The sequence below is a fragment of the Vulpes lagopus genome, chromosome 8 (assembly GCF_018345385.1).
Source record: "Vulpes lagopus strain Blue_001 chromosome 8, ASM1834538v1, whole genome shotgun sequence".
NCBI lineage: Eukaryota > Metazoa > Chordata > Mammalia > Carnivora > Canidae > Vulpes > Vulpes lagopus.
In genome coordinates this window covers 121556463-121577582 of record NC_054831.1, presented here as the reverse complement: position 1 = coordinate 121577582, position 21120 = coordinate 121556463, and the positions used below count along the sequence as shown (strand labels likewise).

At 40.5% G+C, this 21120-nt stretch overlaps 2 protein-coding genes across 2 annotated transcripts in view; one reads left to right on the top strand and one right to left on the bottom strand.

The window, feature by feature from the left end:
* THEMIS2 (thymocyte selection associated family member 2) overlaps nt 1–3310 on the top strand; it is a 23629-nt gene extending 20319 nt beyond the window's left edge. The window contains exon 6 of the mRNA XM_041768101.1: nt 2953–3310. Coding sequence (XP_041624035.1) covers nt 2953–3095 — 143 coding nt within the window. The 3' untranslated portion in view covers nt 3096–3310. The remainder of the gene's footprint in view (nt 1–2952) is intronic.
* RPA2 (replication protein A2) lies at nt 1546–21120 on the bottom strand. Its single transcript, XM_041768103.1, has 9 exons — nt 20872–21120; nt 20527–20630; nt 16238–16339; nt 15994–16107; nt 14117–14191; nt 13356–13472; nt 3674–3781; nt 3394–3488; nt 1546–2256 (listed from the first exon to the last, which is right to left on the bottom strand). The coding sequence occupies exons 1-9, from the start codon at nt 20879–20881 to the stop codon at nt 2172–2174; spliced, it is 810 nt and encodes a 269-aa protein (XP_041624037.1). The 5' UTR covers nt 20882–21120; the 3' UTR covers nt 1546–2171.

Genomic DNA, 21120 nt, shown 5'->3' with positions numbered 1-21120 from the left:
CTCACAGGCCTCCGTGGTGCTCAGAAATTACACATCTTATGCAAAGCTACGTAAATGCCAAGATGGCAGGGAATACAGCACTGCTAAGCAGCCACTCTGTGCTACTGGGAATGTGGAACCAGCAAATCCAATGATATTACTTATTTTGCTTTGTATTCCTAGTACTTGACCAATGGGCCAACATGGTAGGTACTCAACAAATACGTGTTGAATTATTAAATAGTTTGTAACTGCTGAATCATCAAATTCAAAATCAAAAGACTTCTATCCAGAATTACTCTATTGCCTTGCCCATTTGAGAGTGCTAGATAACTAGATGTCAACCACTCATAAAAGTATCCTATGCATTCAAAATTCAAATTCATGGATGATTTTTTAAAAAAAGATTTATTTATATTGAGAGAGCAAGCATGCACAGTGGGGAGGAGCAGAAGGAAAGGGAGAGGGACGCCTGGGTGGCTTGGCGGTTGAGCGTCTACCTTGGGCTCAGAGTGTGATGGGCCCAGAGTTATGGAATTGAGTGATGGGCCCAGAGTTATGGAATTGAGTCCCAAAGTCCCATTGAGTTCTCTCTCTGCCTATGTCTCTGCCTCTGTGTGTCTCTCATGAATAAATAAAATCTTAAAAAAAAAAAAAAAAGAGGGAGAGAAAAATCCAAGCAGACTCAGATCTGAGCATAGAGCCCAATGTGGGGCTCAATCTCACAACCCCTAGATCTTGACCTGAGCCAAAACCAAGACTTGGACACTTAACCAACTACACCAGCCAGACACCCCCAAAATGTATGATTTTTTTTAGACCTGTTTTTAGCCAGTACCTTTTCTTTCAGGATATAATCAAGGATGGACAAACCTGTAGGTAAACATATTGGCTGACTGACTTCTTAAGCATCAATATAGCTCCCTAGATAGGAACTGTTCTTCGGGTACAGAAACAACCACCAGACTGTTGTTCACTTTTAGAAACTGGATGGTGGGCATTTTCCACATGGCTGCTAGTAGGTTTCATTTTGAAACAGGTTAGAGCAATTATAGAATTTTTATTTGCATGTTACATCTCATTAACTTACCTCAGAATTAGTTCTTTTATTCAAGATGTACCTTATATTCTGGAGTTGTCAAAAACATCTTTGAGCTAGTTTGCTCTCTCATAAGAAATAGAACTGATTAAGCTCACCAAAGGTTGCAGGCCTTTAGATAGTCTCATCTTGAGGTTAAATGATAGATATTCAATTCAGTTACATGACCATATATTGCTAGAGTCAAGATTAAGGTTCACTTTATAACCTCTACTAATGGCAATGGTAGATGCTTTACAAACCTTATTTTGCTCAATCTTCACGACACACCTATGAGGAAATGACACAGTTCTCTTCATAAATAAGGAAATGGGAGGCCTTTAGAACTGACGTAGTCTACCCAAGATCCTAACTAAATACGGGAAAGCCAAGATATCAAACCCAAGTCAAGCTATGCTACACATCTCAGGTTATAAAAGTATTAATTATACCATCTTAGGAATATAAAAAAAAAACATTTCCACAGATTCTGCAATAGAACTTTTATTAAACATATGGATTTTGTATGAAATCGAAATATTTCTTTCTCCCCTCTCCCCTCATGAGGTCACGACTCTAGAACTTCATATTCATAAAAACACACTTTCGGCAGCAGTCATGACAAGGTGAAGGAAAGTGCAATTCTGGAAATAATACTATAGCCAACTAAAGGGGAGAACAAAACCAGGCAGAGGTTAGCAGGTTTTTTGGCTACCACCCTGCTGAAGGCCCTAGTTCTGCTCATCTTCTCTCAAAAGGGAACATTATAGGAGCAGGAACTCCTGAGTATTCTTTAATTAATACTGCCCAACTCTCTTGGTAGTATGTCTCTCCCACTTCCATCAGTCCTGATGTTGTAAATGGCTGATTCGTAACTTTAAGAAAGTCCACCCAGGTTTATATTCTCATCAATTGCCCAAAATTGAGCTTCATAAAAATAAAAATAAAAACAAAAAGCCAGAGCACTAAGTTTCAAAAGGATGTTAAATGAGACCCTTTCCAGATGAAACCTACTCCCTAGAAGTCAACTGACCAAACATATGCACAGTTGGAGACAACAGATTATGAAATCTGGTCCAGCTGGAAAATACCTGGAGTACTCAATTAGATCCAGTTAGTCTGCATCTGTGGATTTAAAATGATCATCATCCACAGTGGAATAGATGTGGCCCTCATTGCTAAGAAAATCCACAGCTTGCCTAGAAAGAAAGAAAGAAAAAAAAAGGCTCATTATCAAACTGATGCAGAAGAAAGGAAACTGTCTTTTGGGTATGGCCAAACACAGATTTTGCTCACAGGGGACTCTTGCAGGGAGAAGTGTGAGTAAAATTGCAAAACTGAAACAATGCATGGAGACAATAGCTAACAGAGCTGCCCTGGACCCCTCTACCAAACGGCATAAAGGCAAGAAAATAGAGCCTAACTCAAATGCCAATCTATGCAAATTAAAACAAGAATCTAAGAATATAGTCCGCATGCACATAAAACTCCTAGTATAAACACCTATTTTTCAAAGTTCCTCCTCCCACCAACCCTCTGGGAAGTAAAGCTGAAGGACATAAAGGAAAGGCCTTTTCCAGAAACAATAGAACACCTTCAAACCCTTTAAGGCTCTCAGGATCAGTATCGGTAACATGTTTAATAATATTAATAGTATTAACTGTCTATTTAATAACAGCAATAATTTACAGAGCAACTACTACATGACAGTGTTTCTGTGCCTCATCATCGCTGGAACTCTGAGATATGAATTAATATCTTCATTTTATAAAACAGGAAATGAAATTAGACCCAAGCCTTTCTTTTCTGTGTAAACCTAGAATATCAAGTGATTTACACTAACAAGTAACTATCACATGCACCAAAATACTCTGTTTGTTTGATTCTTTCATCAGGATCAGGAAGCTGCTTGTCTAACATGGAAACAGAAGATTTTGGAAGGACGCTCTATGGTTTCAGGTTCAGACAGTCAAATGCACATCTCCACAGTGGAAAGAGTAACACCAATGGGACTATACATGTGAGGACCAGGAGCTAAAGATCTCACTCCTCCAGGTCAAATTTTATCTGGTCAACTTTGACAAAATTATATCCCTTGCCCATAATGGGAATCACTGTTTGTTGAATGAACAAGTTAATAAGTGATGTGACGGGAAGCACCATCATTGTGAGTTCTTTTTTTATGCTTCCATGACTGAACAACTTCCTTTCTGTCAGTGAGACTGCAGCTGACAGTTTTATTTTTATTTTTAATTCACTTCTCATTATCAGGAAACCCTGGTGAGTTGAAATGGGTACAATTCTAGAGGTCCAGTTGATAGAAACCAAATACTCACTTAATTGAGGCTACAGACATGTGTTGAAGCTGGTTCTTGAGATCCTGAAAGTTTAATCCTTCAGGTCTTGGACAAGCCTTAATCAAATTCAGCACCTGAAGATTCAATTCAAATGAGAAAGATTTTAGCAACTACTCTGAATCAACTTCTTTATGTAAACCTGAGTCCCTTTATAAGAAAGAAATGGTTCAGGTCCTTATTAACCTTAGAGACTCATTAGGGAAAGTAACAAATTTAAGACTGCCTGTGTCTTGAATTTCTGGAGCCACACAGTGTTTACCTGGTTTTGGGCCACAGTGAGGCCATTTGCTGGGATGAAGCTATTCCCACCAAAGTTCCCTGTTTCACCCATTCCTGGATTGCTGATAGGTGCTCTCCCTGCTGGGGGCTGAATTAAGAAAGAAGTTCACAGTATTAGAAAATTTACCAATTTAAACACAGTCCTTGTTATTGTTAGATAGCCTGTTAATTAAGCAGATCACAAAAATAATTTAGGCCATTCTCCCAATAACAATTGCTTACACTGGAAAGAATGACTATCATCATTAACAAGTATTTCAAGGGAAGATAAAGTGACTCTTTGAAGCACAGAATATCAAACAGAGAGAAAGGTACCTCTTAGCTCCTTATTTTTGCTGAGGGGAACCAGAGGAAAACTAGCATCGAGAAGAAAATTACCTGGAGATTTGCTATAATAGTCTTTATTTATCCTTGGTACTTTATTATTCAAACGTGCACTTATTTATTTATGGCTTGTTTTTACCTTCTCCCTCTGCCTGTGTCTCTGCCTCTCTCTCTCTCATGAATAAATAAATAAAATCTTTAAAAACAAATAAATAATAATTATTTTTTTTAAATTTTTATTTATGTATTATAGTCACAGAGAGAGAGAGAGAGAGAGAGAGAGAGAGGCAGAGACACAGGCAGAGGGAGAAGCAGGCTCCATGCACCGGGAGCCCGATGTGGGATTCGATCCCGGGTCTCCAGGATCGCGCCCTGGGCCAAAGGCAGGCGCCAAACCGCTGCGCCACCCAGGGATCCCAATAAATAATTATTTAATAAAAAATCTTTATTATTGAAGTATAGTTGACACACAAGGTTATATTAGTTTCAGGTGTATAACATAGGGATTCAATAATTCTATACATTACTGGATGCTCACCAAGCTGTATTCACCCATTTCTTTTTTTTCAAAGATTCATTCATTCATTCATTCATTTATGATAGACATAGGAAGAGAGAGAGAGGAAGAGACACAGGAGGAAGAAGCAGGTTCCATGCAGGGAGCCCGATGTGGGACTCGATCCCGGGACTCCAGGATCACGCCCTGGGCCAAAGGCAGGCGCTAAACCGCTGAGCCACCCAGGGATCCCCTGTATTCACCCATTTCACTCACTGCCCTCTCAAGCATTTACTGTCACCTAGGCATGAAGCATGACAGAGAGAGGAAAAAAAGATGGTTCCCATCACTGTTATTCTTTTTTTATCACCAAATTTTTAAGAACAGCAGACTATAATCACTGTTTCCATTTCACTTCTCCTTAATGACTCTCCAGCCCACTACTATTTGGACGCTCACTACTGAATATACCTCTGCAACCTCTTACGAAGTCACCAATGACTTTTCTTTTCTTTTCTTTTTTTTTTTTTTAAGATTTTTTACTTATTTATTTATTCATAGAGACACAGAGAGAGAGAAGAGGCAGAGATACAAGTAGAGGGAGAAGCAGGCTCCATGCAGGGAGCCTGACCCGGGTCCCCAGGATCACACCCCGGACTGCAGGCGGCGCTAAACTGCTACGCCACCGGGGCTGCCCCCCCAATGACTTTTCTTTTTTTTATGTTTGGAATTCCTAGTTCAATTTTCTTTCTTTTTTTTTTTTTTTATAAATTTATTTTTTATTGGTGTTCAGCCAATGACTTTTCAGCCAACATACCCAACAGTCTCAGAAAGACACACTGACCATACTCCTCTCGGAATGTACCCATCCCTTCATAGGCTTCTTGAAGGCATGTTCTTCTGGTTCTCCACTTAACCTCTCAAACTGTACCTTCTCAGTATCTCTTACCAGCTTTTCTCTCTCCCTCTCTCCCAAAAGGCTGACAGCTCCCCCAGGATTCCATCCCAGAGCTCCTCCTAGGCCAAATTCTTGTTCCCAGCTATTGACTGGATACATCCACCTAGCCCTCTCACACACTCTGAAGTAAGATTATGACCGTCCCCAAATCTGCTTGCCCTGCTCCATTCCACCTCAGTGAGTAAAGCTAACCCCATCCCACAGACTCCAGTTGTCTGGGAGTCTTCACTTACCTCCCACAATCTGTCACCACAGCCTATCACACAAGCTCCAGCGTAGGTCAAGTCCACCCTCCTTATCCTGGCCTCCCAGTGGCCTCTCAGCCACTAATCTCTCTGACTCGGGTCAACCCTCCTTTGCTGTTCAGCTTCAGATCACATCCCTCCTCTGCTGGAAAGCTTTCAGGTGGCTCCCCCTGCCTGTGAAAATAATAGAAACCTACACATTCGAGACCTACCACAACTAGATGTCAAAATCTCTATTTGACTGTTCTTCTTCTTCTTTTTTTTTTTTTTTAAGATTTTATTTATTTATTCATGAGAGACACAGAGAGGTAGACACACAGGCAGAGGGAACAGCAGGCTCCCTGTGGGAACCCCGATGCAGGACTCGATCCCAGGACCCTGGGATCATGACGTGAACCAAAGGCAGACACTCAACCACTGAGCCACCCAGGCATCCCTCAGACAGTTCCTTTTTTGACACACTTCACTCCCCAGTGGCACCTGGACTTCTTGCCAACTATAAACATGCCTCTGATTCGAACATGTTGTTCCCTGTCTGGAATGCCCTTCCTCTCATCTGCCTGGGAAACACTGACTTCTCTCATCCTTCAAAGCCCAACTTAATTGCCACTGCCTTTGTAGAGCTCTCTGACAAGCCCCAAACCAAGTCAGCCGTGTTCTTCCTTCTCAGCTCCCCCAGCATTTGGCCCATTCCCTCTCACAGCAGTCATTACACTGTTAGCCTGGCACTTCCTGCCACCAGCCTCTTCACCTTCACACTGTGTCTGGTCTGGTGCAGTACGAGTTCCATGCTTTATCCACTGAACTGAATGAATAGGATGATACAACATTACCAGATATAAGAACACTGTGGAAGCTCATTAGGAGAAATCCCATCTAGTCAGGAGACGCATTCATTCAATATATGTTCATTAAATGCCTACTGTTTGGAATAAATAAAACACCAGTCATGGTCCCCTGTTTTCAAGCTAGATGCCTTCACACTGCCTGCTGGTTAGACAGAAGCCTCACATTTTATGATCCAATAATACTGAACTGAATGCTGTTTCTTATCCCGACACTGCTTAAAGTGGCTCATGTCCTGGTAACCCCACCTCATGTATCCTTTAGGACTTGGTTTAGGCATCACCTCCTCCAAGGGTCTTTTTTTTTTTTTTTTTTTAAGATTTATTCATGAGAGACACAGAGAGGGGTAGAGAGACACAGACAGAAGGAGAAGCAGGCTCCATGCAGGGAGCCTGATGCCTGATGTGGGACTTCAGGATCATGCCCTGGGCTGAAGGGAGGCGCTCAACCACTGAGCCACCCAGGGATCCCTCAAGGGGTCTTTCTTGATGTCAAGGTTTCAAAGCACCCTATGCTTGCCACTTATCCTGCATTTATGATTAAGCGATCTGAATCTCCAAAGCTCAAATACAAACTCTTTGCAGGAAAGGGGTGTTTTGCTTTGAAGATTTTTATTTATTTGAGAGAGAGCACAGAGGGAGAATGAGAGGGATAAGTGGACTCTTAGCCATAGCCAAGTAGAGAGCCTTACATGGGCCCAATCCCAGGATGCTGAGATCATGACTGGGTCCAAAGGCGGACACCTAACTGACTGAACCACCCAAGTGCCCCAGGGTGTTGTTTATTCCTCAATATAACTGTTGATATTCCCAGTTTCCACTCCCTAACCACACATTCTCACTTTGAAATCATTTTTATGAAATATATGATATACACATATGTCATTAAGTATGGTAATAAATACCCTAAACCTTCTATGCAATTCCATTCTTTTTAACCCACTTTCTCTATCCTCTATCAAAGCCTCCCTTTTGAAGATCCAGGTTTCCAAATCCAATAGCAGACTTCTCTCATCACCTTTCCTGACTTCAAGGCAGCATTCTACAGTTGATCACCATCCCCTCCTTCCTAAAATACTATGTATTTATTTGTTTGTTTGTTTGTTTTAAGATTTTATTTATTTATTCAGATAGAGAGAGAAAGAGAGACAGAGACACAGGCAGAGGGAGAAGCAGGCTCCATGCAGGCAGCCCGACGTGGGACTCGATCCCGGGACTCCAGGATCGCGCCCTAGGCCGAAGGCAGGCACTTAAACCGCTGAGCCACCCAGGTTGCCCTCTAAAATACTTTTTAAAGCATATCCTACAGAATCATATTTCCTGGTTTCTTCCTGCCAGTTGGCAACTTTTTTAACTTCTAGTGGCTTCTGTTCTACTCCAGACTTCTAAAGGTTAGTGTGTCCCAGAGTTTAGGTCTCTCTGACCTCTTACCTCCCCAGCTATCTCATCTCATCCAAGGCTTTAACTCCCAGAGTTCAATCTCTAGCCCTAACCTCTCCATTGGAACCCACTTCTACACATTCAACCATCCATTCTGTTCTCCACTTGGATATCTGACACCTCATACTTGCTAAGTCCAAAAGAACTCTGGATTTTACCCTTCAAATGTGCTGACTTCATTTAGTTGCTCAAGCCTTGAACATAGAAGTCATTTTTGAACCCTCCCTCTTTATATCCTGTATCCTGTATGACAAGACCAAGAAGTCTTGTCAGCTCTACCTTCAAAATATGTCAAAATCCAACCACCTTTTATCTCAGCTGTTGCTATCAATCCTCTATTAATTTTCTAGTGCCTCATAATCTATACTCCATACATCAGCCCAGCCTAAGTGAATTTTTTAAAAACTCAAGACCATGTCACTCCTTAGTTAAGACCTGCCAAAGGCCTAGAATAATAATTGGTACATACCAGGCTCAATAAATATCTCTCAAAGGAAGGAAGGAATTTCTCTCTGTATCCCCAGTGCTTACCAAATTGTTTGGTACAGAATAGGATGCAATAGCATCCTTAGTGGCTCCTGAGTTCTCCAGCCTCTCCTACGCTGTAACCAATAAACTTCCAACCTGAGACCAGAATAATCAAAGGACATTTTTTTTTTAAAAAGTAGGCTCCACAACCAATATGGGGCTCGAACTCACAATCCTGAGATCAAGTCACATGCTCTACCAACTGAGCCACCCAGGCGCCCCAATCTAAAGACATTCTATTTTTTTTTTTTAAAAGACATTCTAATACAAGAATAAACAAACCCTCTGTGGTCACAGACAGACTGGCCAAATGGAATTCACACAGCAGAAAATAATGCTGAGAAATTTCAATGTGAAGCAAGAAAGATAACTTCAGGGAGAAAATAATGGTGCATTGTTTTAGCCAACGGGTTAGAAGAAAAGCAGTAAAATGCCATCCTACTTGGGATTTTTCTCTGAATATAATCCTGGAGCCAGGGATCCCTGGGTGGTGCAATGGTTTGGCGCCTGCCTTTGGCCCAGGGCGCGATCCCGGAGACCGGGGATCGAATCCCACATAGGGCTCCCAGTGCATGGAGCCTGCTTCTCCCTCTGCCTGTGTCTCTGCCTCTCTCTCTCTCTCTCTCTCTGTGACTATCGTAAATAAATAAAAATTAAAAAAAAAAAAAATTAAAAAAAAATCCTGGAGCCAAGTGCTCAGCCTATATAATTATGTGTCTACACTTAAAGATTCAGCCTTCCAAGTCAGTGGGGTCAGAGGAACTTGTAATTCTGAAAAAAACATGAGTGCTTCCTTTGGAATAAAATAACATGGCAAAGTTCATGAAGAAAATGTTCTGCAGACTGAGTGAGGCCTCTCTTCTGGCTCAACCTTCAAAACGTTAAGAAAATCAAAGCCCCCCCCCCCCCCCCCCAATCAAAGCCAGAGCACAGTGGATGTCTATGTTCTTCCAGAGAGGAGGAAAAATTCTGAGAGTAAAGTTGCTCACCTGGCTGTTAGATTTGCTCAGGATCATATGTGCATTGACAACTTCCAGAATATGTGTGGTAAACTCATTCATATCCTCCAGAGGCATGATCTTAAAGGCTACAAGGCTTTTTTGTTCTATTAAAATAATGAGAAAAATGGGAATAAAGGACAAGCACATTAAAATCAACCTCAGGTTAAAACACTGTGGCACTTGTCTTGGTTATATTTTGTCAATATAGAAAAAATGTGTTATGTACTTAAATTTTTTAACTCAAGGTTAACCCTAATATAGTCATTAATGGGACCAAAAAAAAAAAAAAACCAGCTCAGAGTTCAATAACTTGCCCAAGGTTATACAACCAAGCAGAGTATAGTCTCCTGAACTCCAAATCCAGTGTCCTCCCTTTTACCCCTAGTGGATGCCACGGATGGCAATTATAGGCAGGGATCCTGTTCTTTTTCTACCATTCCATTAGTAGTAGTAGTTGTTTTTTTAAGATTTTATTTTTATAAGTAATCTCTATACCCAATATGTGGTTAGAACTCAACCTGGAGATCAAGAGCTGCATGCTCTTCTGACTCAGCCAGGCATCCCTCTGTTAGTCTTATATTAAGCTAAAAACCCATTATTTCTCTTTCAAGAGAATAACGAAGTAATTTCAATCTAACTCCCATTTAACATAAAGACTTGGTTCAATCTTAAGTATCCTAAACTCAGGAATGATTACAGAAATTGCTTCATGTAAATATATTTTAATTATTATTTCTTCTGACTTTACCTGAAAAGATCGCAGATGGCCAGCCACTTTCACATACGTCTCTGGAGGAACCACTGTGTTTTCACTGCTGGCATCCTAAAAAATAAATACAAACCCATCACATTAAGGTTTTAGGGATGCCAGTGAAATTTTAAAAATGCTCAATTAAAAAAAAATCTGCTAAATTATATATGGAAAGAGAGCATTATATAGTAAGAGCACGAAAGGATCCTCATGTGGCACTAACTAGTTTGCCTGCCTTTTAGAATTTACCTTTTTTAAAAAATCAGACATTAGAATAAAAAGGCTTCTATAGACAACTTCCAGTTCCAAATTCCTATGTTATGTATATCATCAAAAAACACTTTGTGACAGTATACACATTTCTCTATCACCAGCTATGTATCATAAATATACCATGGTTTAATAGTGCTCTATTGCGTGCACCTTGAAAATTATTTTTTATTTTTTAAAGACTATTTATTTATTTGGGAGAGTCAGCATAGTGGTAGGGAAGGGGTGGAGGGAGAAGCAGATTCCCTGCTGAGCAGGAGCCTGATGCGAACTCAGTCCAGGACCCTGGGATCATGACTTGAGCTGAAGCCCCAGGGGAAAAAATTTTTTGATGTCAAGGTTTCAAAGCACCCTATGCTTGCCACTTATCCTGCATTTATGATTAAGCGATCTGAATCTCCAAAGCTCAAATACAAACTCTTTGCAGGAAAGGGGTGTTTTGCTTTGAAGATTTTTATTTATTTGAGAGAGAGCACAGAGGGAGAATGAGAGGGATAAGTGGACTCTTAGCCATAGCCAAGTAGAGAGCCTTACATGGGCCCAATCCCAGGATGCTGAGATCATGACTGGGTCCAAAGGCGGACACCTAACTGACTGAACCACCCAAGTGCCCCAGGGTGTTTGTTTATTCCTCAATATAACTGTTGATATTCCCAGTTTCCACTCCCTAACCACACATTCTCACTTTGAAATCATTTTTATGAAATATATGATATACACATATGTCATTAAGTATGGTAATAAATACCCTAAACCTTCTATGCAATTCCATTCTTTTTAACCCACTTTCTCTATCCTCTATCAAAGCCTCCCTTTTGAAGATCCAGGTTTCCAAATCCAATAGCAGACTTCTCTCATCACCTTTCCTGACCTCAAGGCAGCATTCTACAGTTGATCACCATCCCCTCCTTCCTAAAATACTATGTATTTATTTGTTTGTTTGTTTGTTTTAAGATTTTATTTATTTATTCAGATAGAGAGAGAAAGAGAGACAGAGACACAGGCAGAGGGAGAAGCAGGCTCCATGCAGGCAGCCCGACGTGGGACTCGATCCCGGGACTCCAGGATCGCGCCCTAGGCCGAAGGCAGGCACTTAAACCGCTGAGCCACCCAGGTTGCCCTCTAAAATACTTTTTAAAGCATATCCTACAGAATCATATTTCCTGGTTTCTTCCTGCCAGTTGGCAACTTTTTTAACTTCTAGTGGCTTCTGTTCTACTCCAGACTTCTAAAGGTTAGTGTGTCCCAGAGTTTAGGTCTCTCTGACCTCTTACCTCCCCAGCTATCTCATCTCATCCAAGGCTTTAACTCCCAGAGTTCAATCTCTAGCCCTAACCTCTCCATTGGAACCCACTTCTACACATTCAACCATCCATTCTGTTCTCCACTTGGATATCTGACACCTCATACTTGCTAAGTCCAAAAGAACTCTGGATTTTACCCTTCAAATGTGCTGACTTCATTTAGTTGCTCAAGCCTTGAACATAGAAGTCATTTTTGAACCCTCCCTCTTTATATCCTGTATCCTGTATGACAAGACCAAGAAGTCTTGTCAGCTCTACCTTCAAAATATGTCAAAATCCAACCACCTTTTATCTCAGCTGTTGCTATCAATCCTCTATTAATTTTCTAGTGCCTCATAATCTATACTCCATACATCAGCCCAGCCTAAGTGAATTTTTTAAAAACTCAAGACCATGTCACTCCTTAGTTAAGACCTGCCAAAGGCCTAGAATAATAATTGGTACATACCAGGCTCAATAAATATCTCTCAAAGGAAGGAAGGAATTTCTCTCTGTATCCCCAGTGCTTACCAAATTGTTTGGTACAGAATAGGATGCAATAGCATCCTTAGTGGCTCCTGAGTTCTCCAGCCTCTCCTACGCTGTAACCAATAAACTTCCAACCTGAGACCAGAATAATCAAAGGACATTTTTTTTTTAAAAAGTAGGCTCCACAACCAATATGGGGCTCGAACTCACAATCCTGAGATCAAGTCACATGCTCTACCAACTGAGCCACCCAGGCGCCCCAATCTAAAGACATTCTATTTTTTTTTTTTTAAAAGACATTCTAATACAAGAATAAACAAACCCTCTGTGGTCACAGACAGACTGGCCAAATGGAATTCACACAGCAGAAAATAATGCTGAGAAATTTCAATGTGAAGCAAGAAAGATAACTTCAGGGAGAAAATAATGGTGCATTGTTTTAGCCAACGGGTTAGAAGAAAAGCAGTAAAATGCCATCCTACTTGGGATTTTTCTCTGAATATAATCCTGGAGCCAGGGATCCCTGGGTGGTGCAATGGTTTGGCGCCTGCCTTTGGCCCAGGGCGCGATCCCGGAGACCGGGGATCGAATCCCACATAGGGCTCCCAGTGCATGGAGCCTGCTTCTCCCTCTGCCTGTGTCTCTGCCTCTCTCTCTCTCTCTCTCTCTGTGACTATCGTAAATAAATAAAAATTAAAAAAAAAAAAAATTAAAAAAAATCCTGGAGCCAAGTGCTCAGCCTATATAATTATGTGTCTACACTTAAAGATTCAGCCTTCCAAGTCAGTGGGGTCAGAGGAACTTGTAATTCTGAAAAAAACATGAGTGCTTCCTTTGGAATAAAATAACATGGCAAAGTTCATGAAGAAAATGTTCTGCAGACTGAGTGAGGCCTCTCTTCTGGCTCAACCTTCAAAACGTTAAGAAAATCAAAGCCCCCCCCCCCCCCCCCCCCCCAATCAAAGCCAGAGCACAGTGGATGTCTATGTTCTTCCAGAGAGGAGGAAAAATTCTGAGAGTAAAGTTGCTCACCTGGCTGTTAGATTTGCTCAGGATCATATGTGCATTGACAACTTCCAGAATATGTGTGGTAAACTCATTCATATCCTCCAGAGGCATGATCTTAAAGGCTACAAGGCTTTTTTTGTTCTATTAAAATAATGAGAAAAATGGGAATAAAGGACAAGCACATTAAAATCAACCTCAGGTTAAAACACTGTGGCACTTGTCTTGGTTATATTTTGTCAATATAGAAAAAATGTGTTATGTACTTAAATTTTTTAACTCAAGGTTAACCCTAATATAGTCATTAATGGGACCAAAAAAAAAAAAAACCAGCTCAGAGTTCAATAACTTGCCCAAGGTTATACAACCAAGCAGAGTATAGTCTCCTGAACTCCAAATCCAGTGTCCTCCCTTTTACCCCTAGTGGATGCCACGGATGGCAATTATAGGCAGGGATCCTGTTCTTTTTCTACCATTCCATTAGTAGTAGTAGTTGTTTTTTTTAAGATTTTATTTTTATAAGTAATCTCTATACCCAATATGTGGTTAGAACTCAACCTGGAGATCAAGAGCTGCATGCTCTTCTGACTCAGCCAGGCATCCCTCTGTTAGTCTTATATTAAGCTAAAAACCCATTATTTCTCTTTCAAGAGAATAACGAAGTAATTTCAATCTAACTCCCATTTAACATAAAGACTTGGTTCAATCTTAAGTATCCTAAACTCAGGAATGATTACAGAAATTGCTTCATGTAAATATATTTTAATTATTATTTCTTCTGACTTTACCTGAAAAGATCGCAGATGGCCAGCCACTTTCACATACGTCTCTGGAGGAACCACTGTGTTTTCACTGCTGGCATCCTAAAAAATAAATACAAACCCATCACATTAAGGTTTTAGGGATGCCAGTGAAATTTTAAAAATGCTCAATTAAAAAAAAATCTGCTAAATTATATATGGAAAGAGAGCATTATATAGTAAGAGCACGAAAGGATCCTCATGTGGCACTAACTAGTTTGCCTGCCTTTTAGAATTTACCTTTTTTAAAAAATCAGACATTAGAATAAAAAGGCTTCTATAGACAACTTCCAGTTCCAAATTCCTATGTTATGTATATCATCAAAAAACACTTTGTGACAGTATACACATTTCTCTATCACCAGCTATGTATCATAAATATACCATGGTTTAATAGTGCTCTATTGCGTGCACCTTGAAAATTATTTTTTATTTTTTTAAAGACTATTTATTTATTTGGGAGAGTCAGCATAGTGGTAGGGAAGGGGTGGAGGGAGAAGCAGATTCCCTGCTGAGCAGGGAGCCTGATGCGAACTCAGTCCCAGGACCCTGGGATCATGACTTGAGCTGAAGCCCCAGGGGAAAAAATTTTTTTTTAAAGATTAGAAGGGGCACATGAGTGGCTCATTAAGCGTCTGCGTTTGGCTCAGGTCATGATCCCAGGATCCTACCTCTCCCTCCTGCTTGTGCACACTCTCTCCCTCTCTCAAATAAATAAAAAAGGATCTGGGGGGAGGAGGGCACACGCCAGTGAGGAAGGGGGAGAGGGAGAGGGAAGCCAACTCCCTGCTGAGTGCAGAGTCCAATTTGGGGGCTCAATCTCACAACCCTGAGATCATGACTTGAGCCTAAACCAAGAGTCTGACACTTAACCAACTGAGCTACCCAGGTGCCCCTGAAATTGTTTAATTTTTTATTATAATAAACAATGCTATGATCAACATTCTTACAACTGAATCTCAGCATACATCTTTAATTATTTCCTTAATGTAAACTTCTAGCAGTGGAGTGCTAGATCAACATTTTTATGATGGATGATTTTGATCACCAGTTAATTTTTTTTAAAGATTTTATTTATTTATTCATGAGAGAGAGAGACAGACAGACACACAGGCAGAGGGAGAAGCAGGCTCCATGAAGGGAGCCCGATGTGGGACTCGATCCTGGGTCTCCAGGATCATGCCCTGTGCCGAAGGCGGCACTAAACCGCTGAGCCACCTGGGCTGCCCTCACTAGCTAATTTTTGAGGTAGGTTTTATCAGTTTATACTCAAACCATCAAGGTTGAATGGTATCCATTTCCCTAAACAAACAATGACAAATCATTCATCAAATATTTAGTAAGTACCTACTAAGTGGTAGAGGCACTGTGCTACCTACCACTCTTACCAGAAGTGGACACTGTCATTCTTTTTTTTCTATGCTAAATTAATAAATTAAAAATGGTGGGCCACCTGGGTGGTTCAGTGGTTAAATGTCTGATTCTTGACTTAGGCTCAAGTCATGATAGCTGGGTTGTGAGAACAAACCCTATGTGGAGACTGCTTCAGATCCTCTCTCTCCCTCTGCCTCTGTCCTACTACTCCTTCCTTCTCTAACAAATCAAAACAACAAAAAATCCTGTTTTCACAGTTTGTATTCTACTGTCTCTGTCACTTGCCTTTTAACTTTGCTTTTAGTATAGTAGGGTTTGGAACATTTTAAACTTCTATGAAATCAAATGTAGTAACTTTTCATTTTAGGGTTTCTGCCTTTGATGCCTTGCTTATAAATTATTTTTATACTAAGAAATTAAAAAGACTAAAAAAGTTCCCCATCTCCAGAGTCCCAAAGTAAGCCCACTCTAATTAAAAAATAACTGCTTACGTCTGTGTCAACCCATTGGCGAACATCCATGGGTGCAGCTGTCATGTCATCTATTTTGTATACAATGTTGGTTGGGGCCTTCTCTGCATGTCTGATTATACCCACAATAGTGACCTAGATCAGAAGGGAAAAAAAAGTTTGGTTTTCTTGGAAACTAAAACAACATTTATGTATTTTTAAATAAGTAACTTTTATTTCATTTTTCATATGATGAAGTATCTCTTCCATGACCTATTTTACTTACCTGTGAAATCTCAACATTCCCAATTTTGAACATTTCATCAACTAGAGTAGCAGAAAGCAGCTGAGATATGGTACAGGGTACAATGTGTTGGGCTCGGGCTCTCTGAAAATAAAAAATATGTATAAATTCAATTAAGAAAATAATATTACCACCCATTAACACCTTTCATGTACCAAGCACTTTACATACAATTTTAGTATATGTGCTGCTGAAGCAAGCACAGCACTCTACATACGTAACACTGAATCTTCAGAATGAACGTCATCACCCTTGCTTCACATAGATGGAAACCAAGGTCATATAGCTAACACATACCACATTTTTGAATTCAAACTAGGTGTGCCTGACTCCAAAGCTCCTTATCAGTGGTTAAATTTTTTGGCACTATGGATTCACTAGAACAAACAAGCCAGAGTGGGGACAACATAAGGAAGGATGACCTGACCTGCTTTTGGAAAAAAAAAATTTTTTTAAAGATTTTTAAAATCTATTCATTTGAGAGACAGATACACAGAGAGAGAGCATGTGAGCACGAGCAGGGGGAGGGGCAAAGGGAGAAGCAGACTCCCCATTGAGCAGGGAGCCCCATACGGGCCTCCATCCCAGGACGCCAAGATCATGACCTGAGCTGAAGGCAGATGCTTAACCATCTCTGAGCTACCCAGGCACCCCTGGAATAAAACAAACTTCAGTTTTAGGATGAAGGCAAGCTGGAACTGGCTACTACTAATTACATTAGGTGGTATTTGGAAAGGGTTTGAGAAATGGCTAGCAGAGACAGAGTTTTAGAGTTGCTCTAAATCTTGTAATAAAATATAACAAAAGTTAGATGTATAGCTTTCTCTTAAGGACAGATGCTCTCAAGATTGGATGGGAGTCTGGGGAAAATGGGATAAAGGCTTGGCCACACTGGACATCTTAAAGGGAAAGGACACAATGTGTTGAGCAAAAGAATGTCTAATGAGGACACTGAAATCCAATTCAAAAGCAGCCTTAAAAAAAAAAAAAAACAGGCAGCCTAACAACAGTATAAACTCTTATTGTCACCTGCCACTGGCCAGGGCTTGTGTCACGGCACAAAGATAAAAAAAGTAATATGATTTGCCCTCAACACACTCCTACCTAATGGAGGTACAACAAACCTGGTATCGATATACTATAGAATTAGATGCACTACATGGGACCCCGAAAAACGTATCTGCACTTTCAAGAAGTAGCATTCATGCTCTACCTTGAAGTATGAAAACACTGACAGTGAAAAAACAGTAAGGGATAGGCATTACAGGCTAAGGGTATATATGCACTCATAAACTCATTTAGGAAATAACTACAAGGAAGACAATGCATGGTGGATTAAAGATTAGAGTTCTTCCTGTCAAAAACCAAGAACTTGATAACTATTCTACATGTAAGAAAGAACATAATGGAATCTTGGCACTCAGGGATTTAGCAGTTACAGCTTTGTCCTGAAGGTCCATGATACTAGCAACATTTCCTTCTGCTGAAGCATAATTTTGAATGATGAGCATTGCCAGGATGGTATAACGTAAGCCCTGCCAATTACCAGCACAAATCACAAAAGGCTTGAGGGCTAAGATAATGGCTCTATCACTCAGGAGCAGTGTGCTCATGGTCATGTTTTTCAACTCATTTGGATCTTAGTTTTCTTATCTGTAAAAGTAGGAATGATAAAATGATGAAAATTAAGTATATGGTGTAGTACTTCAAATAATAACTGGCACATCATAAGAACTCAAAAAATGTTAGCAATTATTCTGTCAGTGTTCCTCACTGTTTATATCTGCAATAGCTTTTAATAAGGATGTGAAAGAATCAATAAATGCTTTTCAATTTTACCTTATGGAATTTTATAAGTGAAGTTACATGTGATATTGGTATTTATAGACTGAAAATTTGCTGAGGTCATGTTTTAGCTCTCACTACTATATATTCCGTTTCCACCTATCACAGATGAGATTTTCATTGTATTTTCAGCATAAGAAAACTAAGAACCACTACTGGGAACAGGAACAAGAACATGGGCTTTGGTGCCACACAGTCCTATGGACCTGTGTTCAATCCCAGCTCCATAGCCCTGGACATGCCACCACCTCTTCTGTCAAGTGGACATCAACCTTTCAAATTCTAAACAAAACATACAATATATATAAAAATACTAATGCTGATTTCTACGTGTATTATGTATTCAACAAACATTATCATTCCTCAGTTTAAAAAAAATTACATATGGGTAATGCCTGAGGTGTTACCTATACCTTCAAATTTATCTCAAATCACAGATACTTGTTTTTTAACAAGCACCTATTATGATTGCAAGGAGTCCCTGGTTTGTTCCAAGAGATTCACAGAGAGTGTGCCAGGATAAGAATATTTAACTTAAAAATTATTTTCTAGCTATGAATCACAGGTTACTCTGACAGCACTGTATGAAAACACCATTTTTATGGGTAAAAAGTGGTCAGTACTGAAAATTTCACATGGTTCAATAAAATGTAACAGGTTTACAGTAGATAGGAAACCTTTTAGATAGGGTGTTTATCTAATTTACTGTGGAAAAGGCACTAGATTTAAAAACAAAAAGATCTTGGTTTGAGTTTCCAACTTATAACCATCATCACTCTCTGAAAAGCTGTCTTAATACACAATCCAAGTTAGGGATCTGAGAGAAAAATTCTATCAACTAGAATGAAGAAAACAGTCCAGCTTAGAAAAGATGAAAACCAATGGTCTAATTTTTGCTTTCTCCTTCACAACCTTAGGGAAGGCAAAGAGTACGAGAGTCCCCTCTGGTCTTCCTGGGAAAAAGAAAACTGCAATAGAGAAGCTGCTCACCAGATTTTGGATTTGTGTCCCGTGTGTACTATCTAGTCCCACTTACTTACTAGCTATAGAAGCTTAGGCAGTCCCTCCGTCTCCCAGAGTCTCTCTTGTATAAGGAAGTAAACAATACCTTATGGAATGATTATATGAAATTGTATGAAAAATATAAAGCAATGTCCAAATGTATGGGAATTATTGATGAATTCTTTCCCACCGACACACACTCCTGAATTAACGGTTTAGGTAAAAGCTTTTCAATCTGTATAAAAACCATAGAACCTGCTAATACTGAATCTTAACACCACATCTGAAGGACACCTAACAGAGTAGCCAAATCAACCTTGCATTTAAAGGATGAAATCAACAGTAGTTGTGAAATGTAAACTCATTTCTGAAAGGGTAAATAACAAGAATATGGACATCTTTTTACAGATTGCTTCCCCATACATTACCTTATTTATTAATTCTCAGAACCACCCTGTGATTTAAGTAGTACTAGTACCAGTATCAGATGAGAAATACCAAGGGTCACAAGGTTCAAGTTGTGCCACTAAAGATACTGCCAGTGAGAAGGGGATTCTGGACACTATGTATTCTGGGTCCAACACTTGTGTTCTTTTTAACAAAAATATGTGGGATCAGGGGCACCTGGCTGGCTCAGTCAGAAAAGCATGTGACTCAATCTCTCAATCTCCTCTATCACTGAGTTTGAGTCCCACGTTGGGTGTAGAAATTCCTTAAATAAAAACTTAAAAAAAAAAAAAGAAAGAAAAAAGAAATCTGGGACCATTTATTCAAAGTGACTACAGGGCAGGCACTTTATATATACCATAAACTAGAATATTAAATCTCACAACAACCTGTAAGGTATGTATTATTAATCCCATTTAGTAGCAATCCCATCTGATTCCCAATGTTAAGAAATCTGTCCAATAAAACCCTGTAAGTAGTGTTGGAGCAATGGTAGCACACAGATCTATCCAAGAACATGCTCTTTCCACCGCTTTTTATCACTTCATTTAATTAAAAAAAAAATTGGGCACCCTGTCGGGACCCCTCTCACTTCTGAGAGCTTTCTCCGTGTTTCTGCTTAATACTTCTATCGCTTTGCTTTAAAAAAAAAAAAATCGAATACATGAAGAATGCAAAGTAGGCTAATACAAGTCCAGTTTTTCCACAAGACTGATTCATTAGCTACATTGGCAAATTCCAAAATAAAGCCGATTCAACAGTGGAAGTGAATGTAGGAGAAAGTTCTTTTTTAAAAAACAAAAACAAAAACAAAAACAAAAAAACTTCCAACACTTAATTCTAAGATTCGGTAAGGCAATAATTGCTAATTATCCAACCAGTTCAGGTTTGAAATCTTTCGCCGCATCAAGTTTCTCCCAGGGGTGTTAGGAGCTTCAAGACAGAAAGAAAGAAAACGAAATACTCTTTCAACCTACTGATTTCTTTTCAGCCTGCGAAGGTGTCGGCGATCCAAAGCCCCCCGGGGACTGCGTGTAGCCGCCGGCTCCGCCAAAGGAGCTGCTGTAGCTCTCAGATCCGCCTGGTTTGAAACGGCAGTATTAGTGCCCGCGCTGCTTCCCGAGCCTCTCTCTCGACAACCCCCAGGCCCCCTCAGACTCCCCCCACGGCCAAGCACCCCCAGCACCGCGCTAACCTGTCCCACCGCCGTGCCCCGGCCCCCCGCCCCTTCGCCACCCTGTGTCTCCTCCACTCCCACCGCCGCGCGCCTCTCTCCGACCCCCGCCCTCTCGCTCTATCCTCCTTGCGACTCTCAGGCTTACCGAACCACATCTTGGTCACTATTCCCTCAGGAAAGAGGTCCGCGACGCTCCCGTCAGGTGGCCTCGCCGGACTCCTCAGAAACCTGTTGCGGCCGCAGTGCTAAGCGCACTTCCCGCTGGTGCCACAAACTCCTTCCCGCGAACGACGGAGCCAATCAGCGTCCAGAACGCTTCTGGCTTCAGCCAATCAATGCTCACGAACTCGTCGCTTTTTCCTGTCTTAAGAAAACGCGCACTCTGTTGCCGATG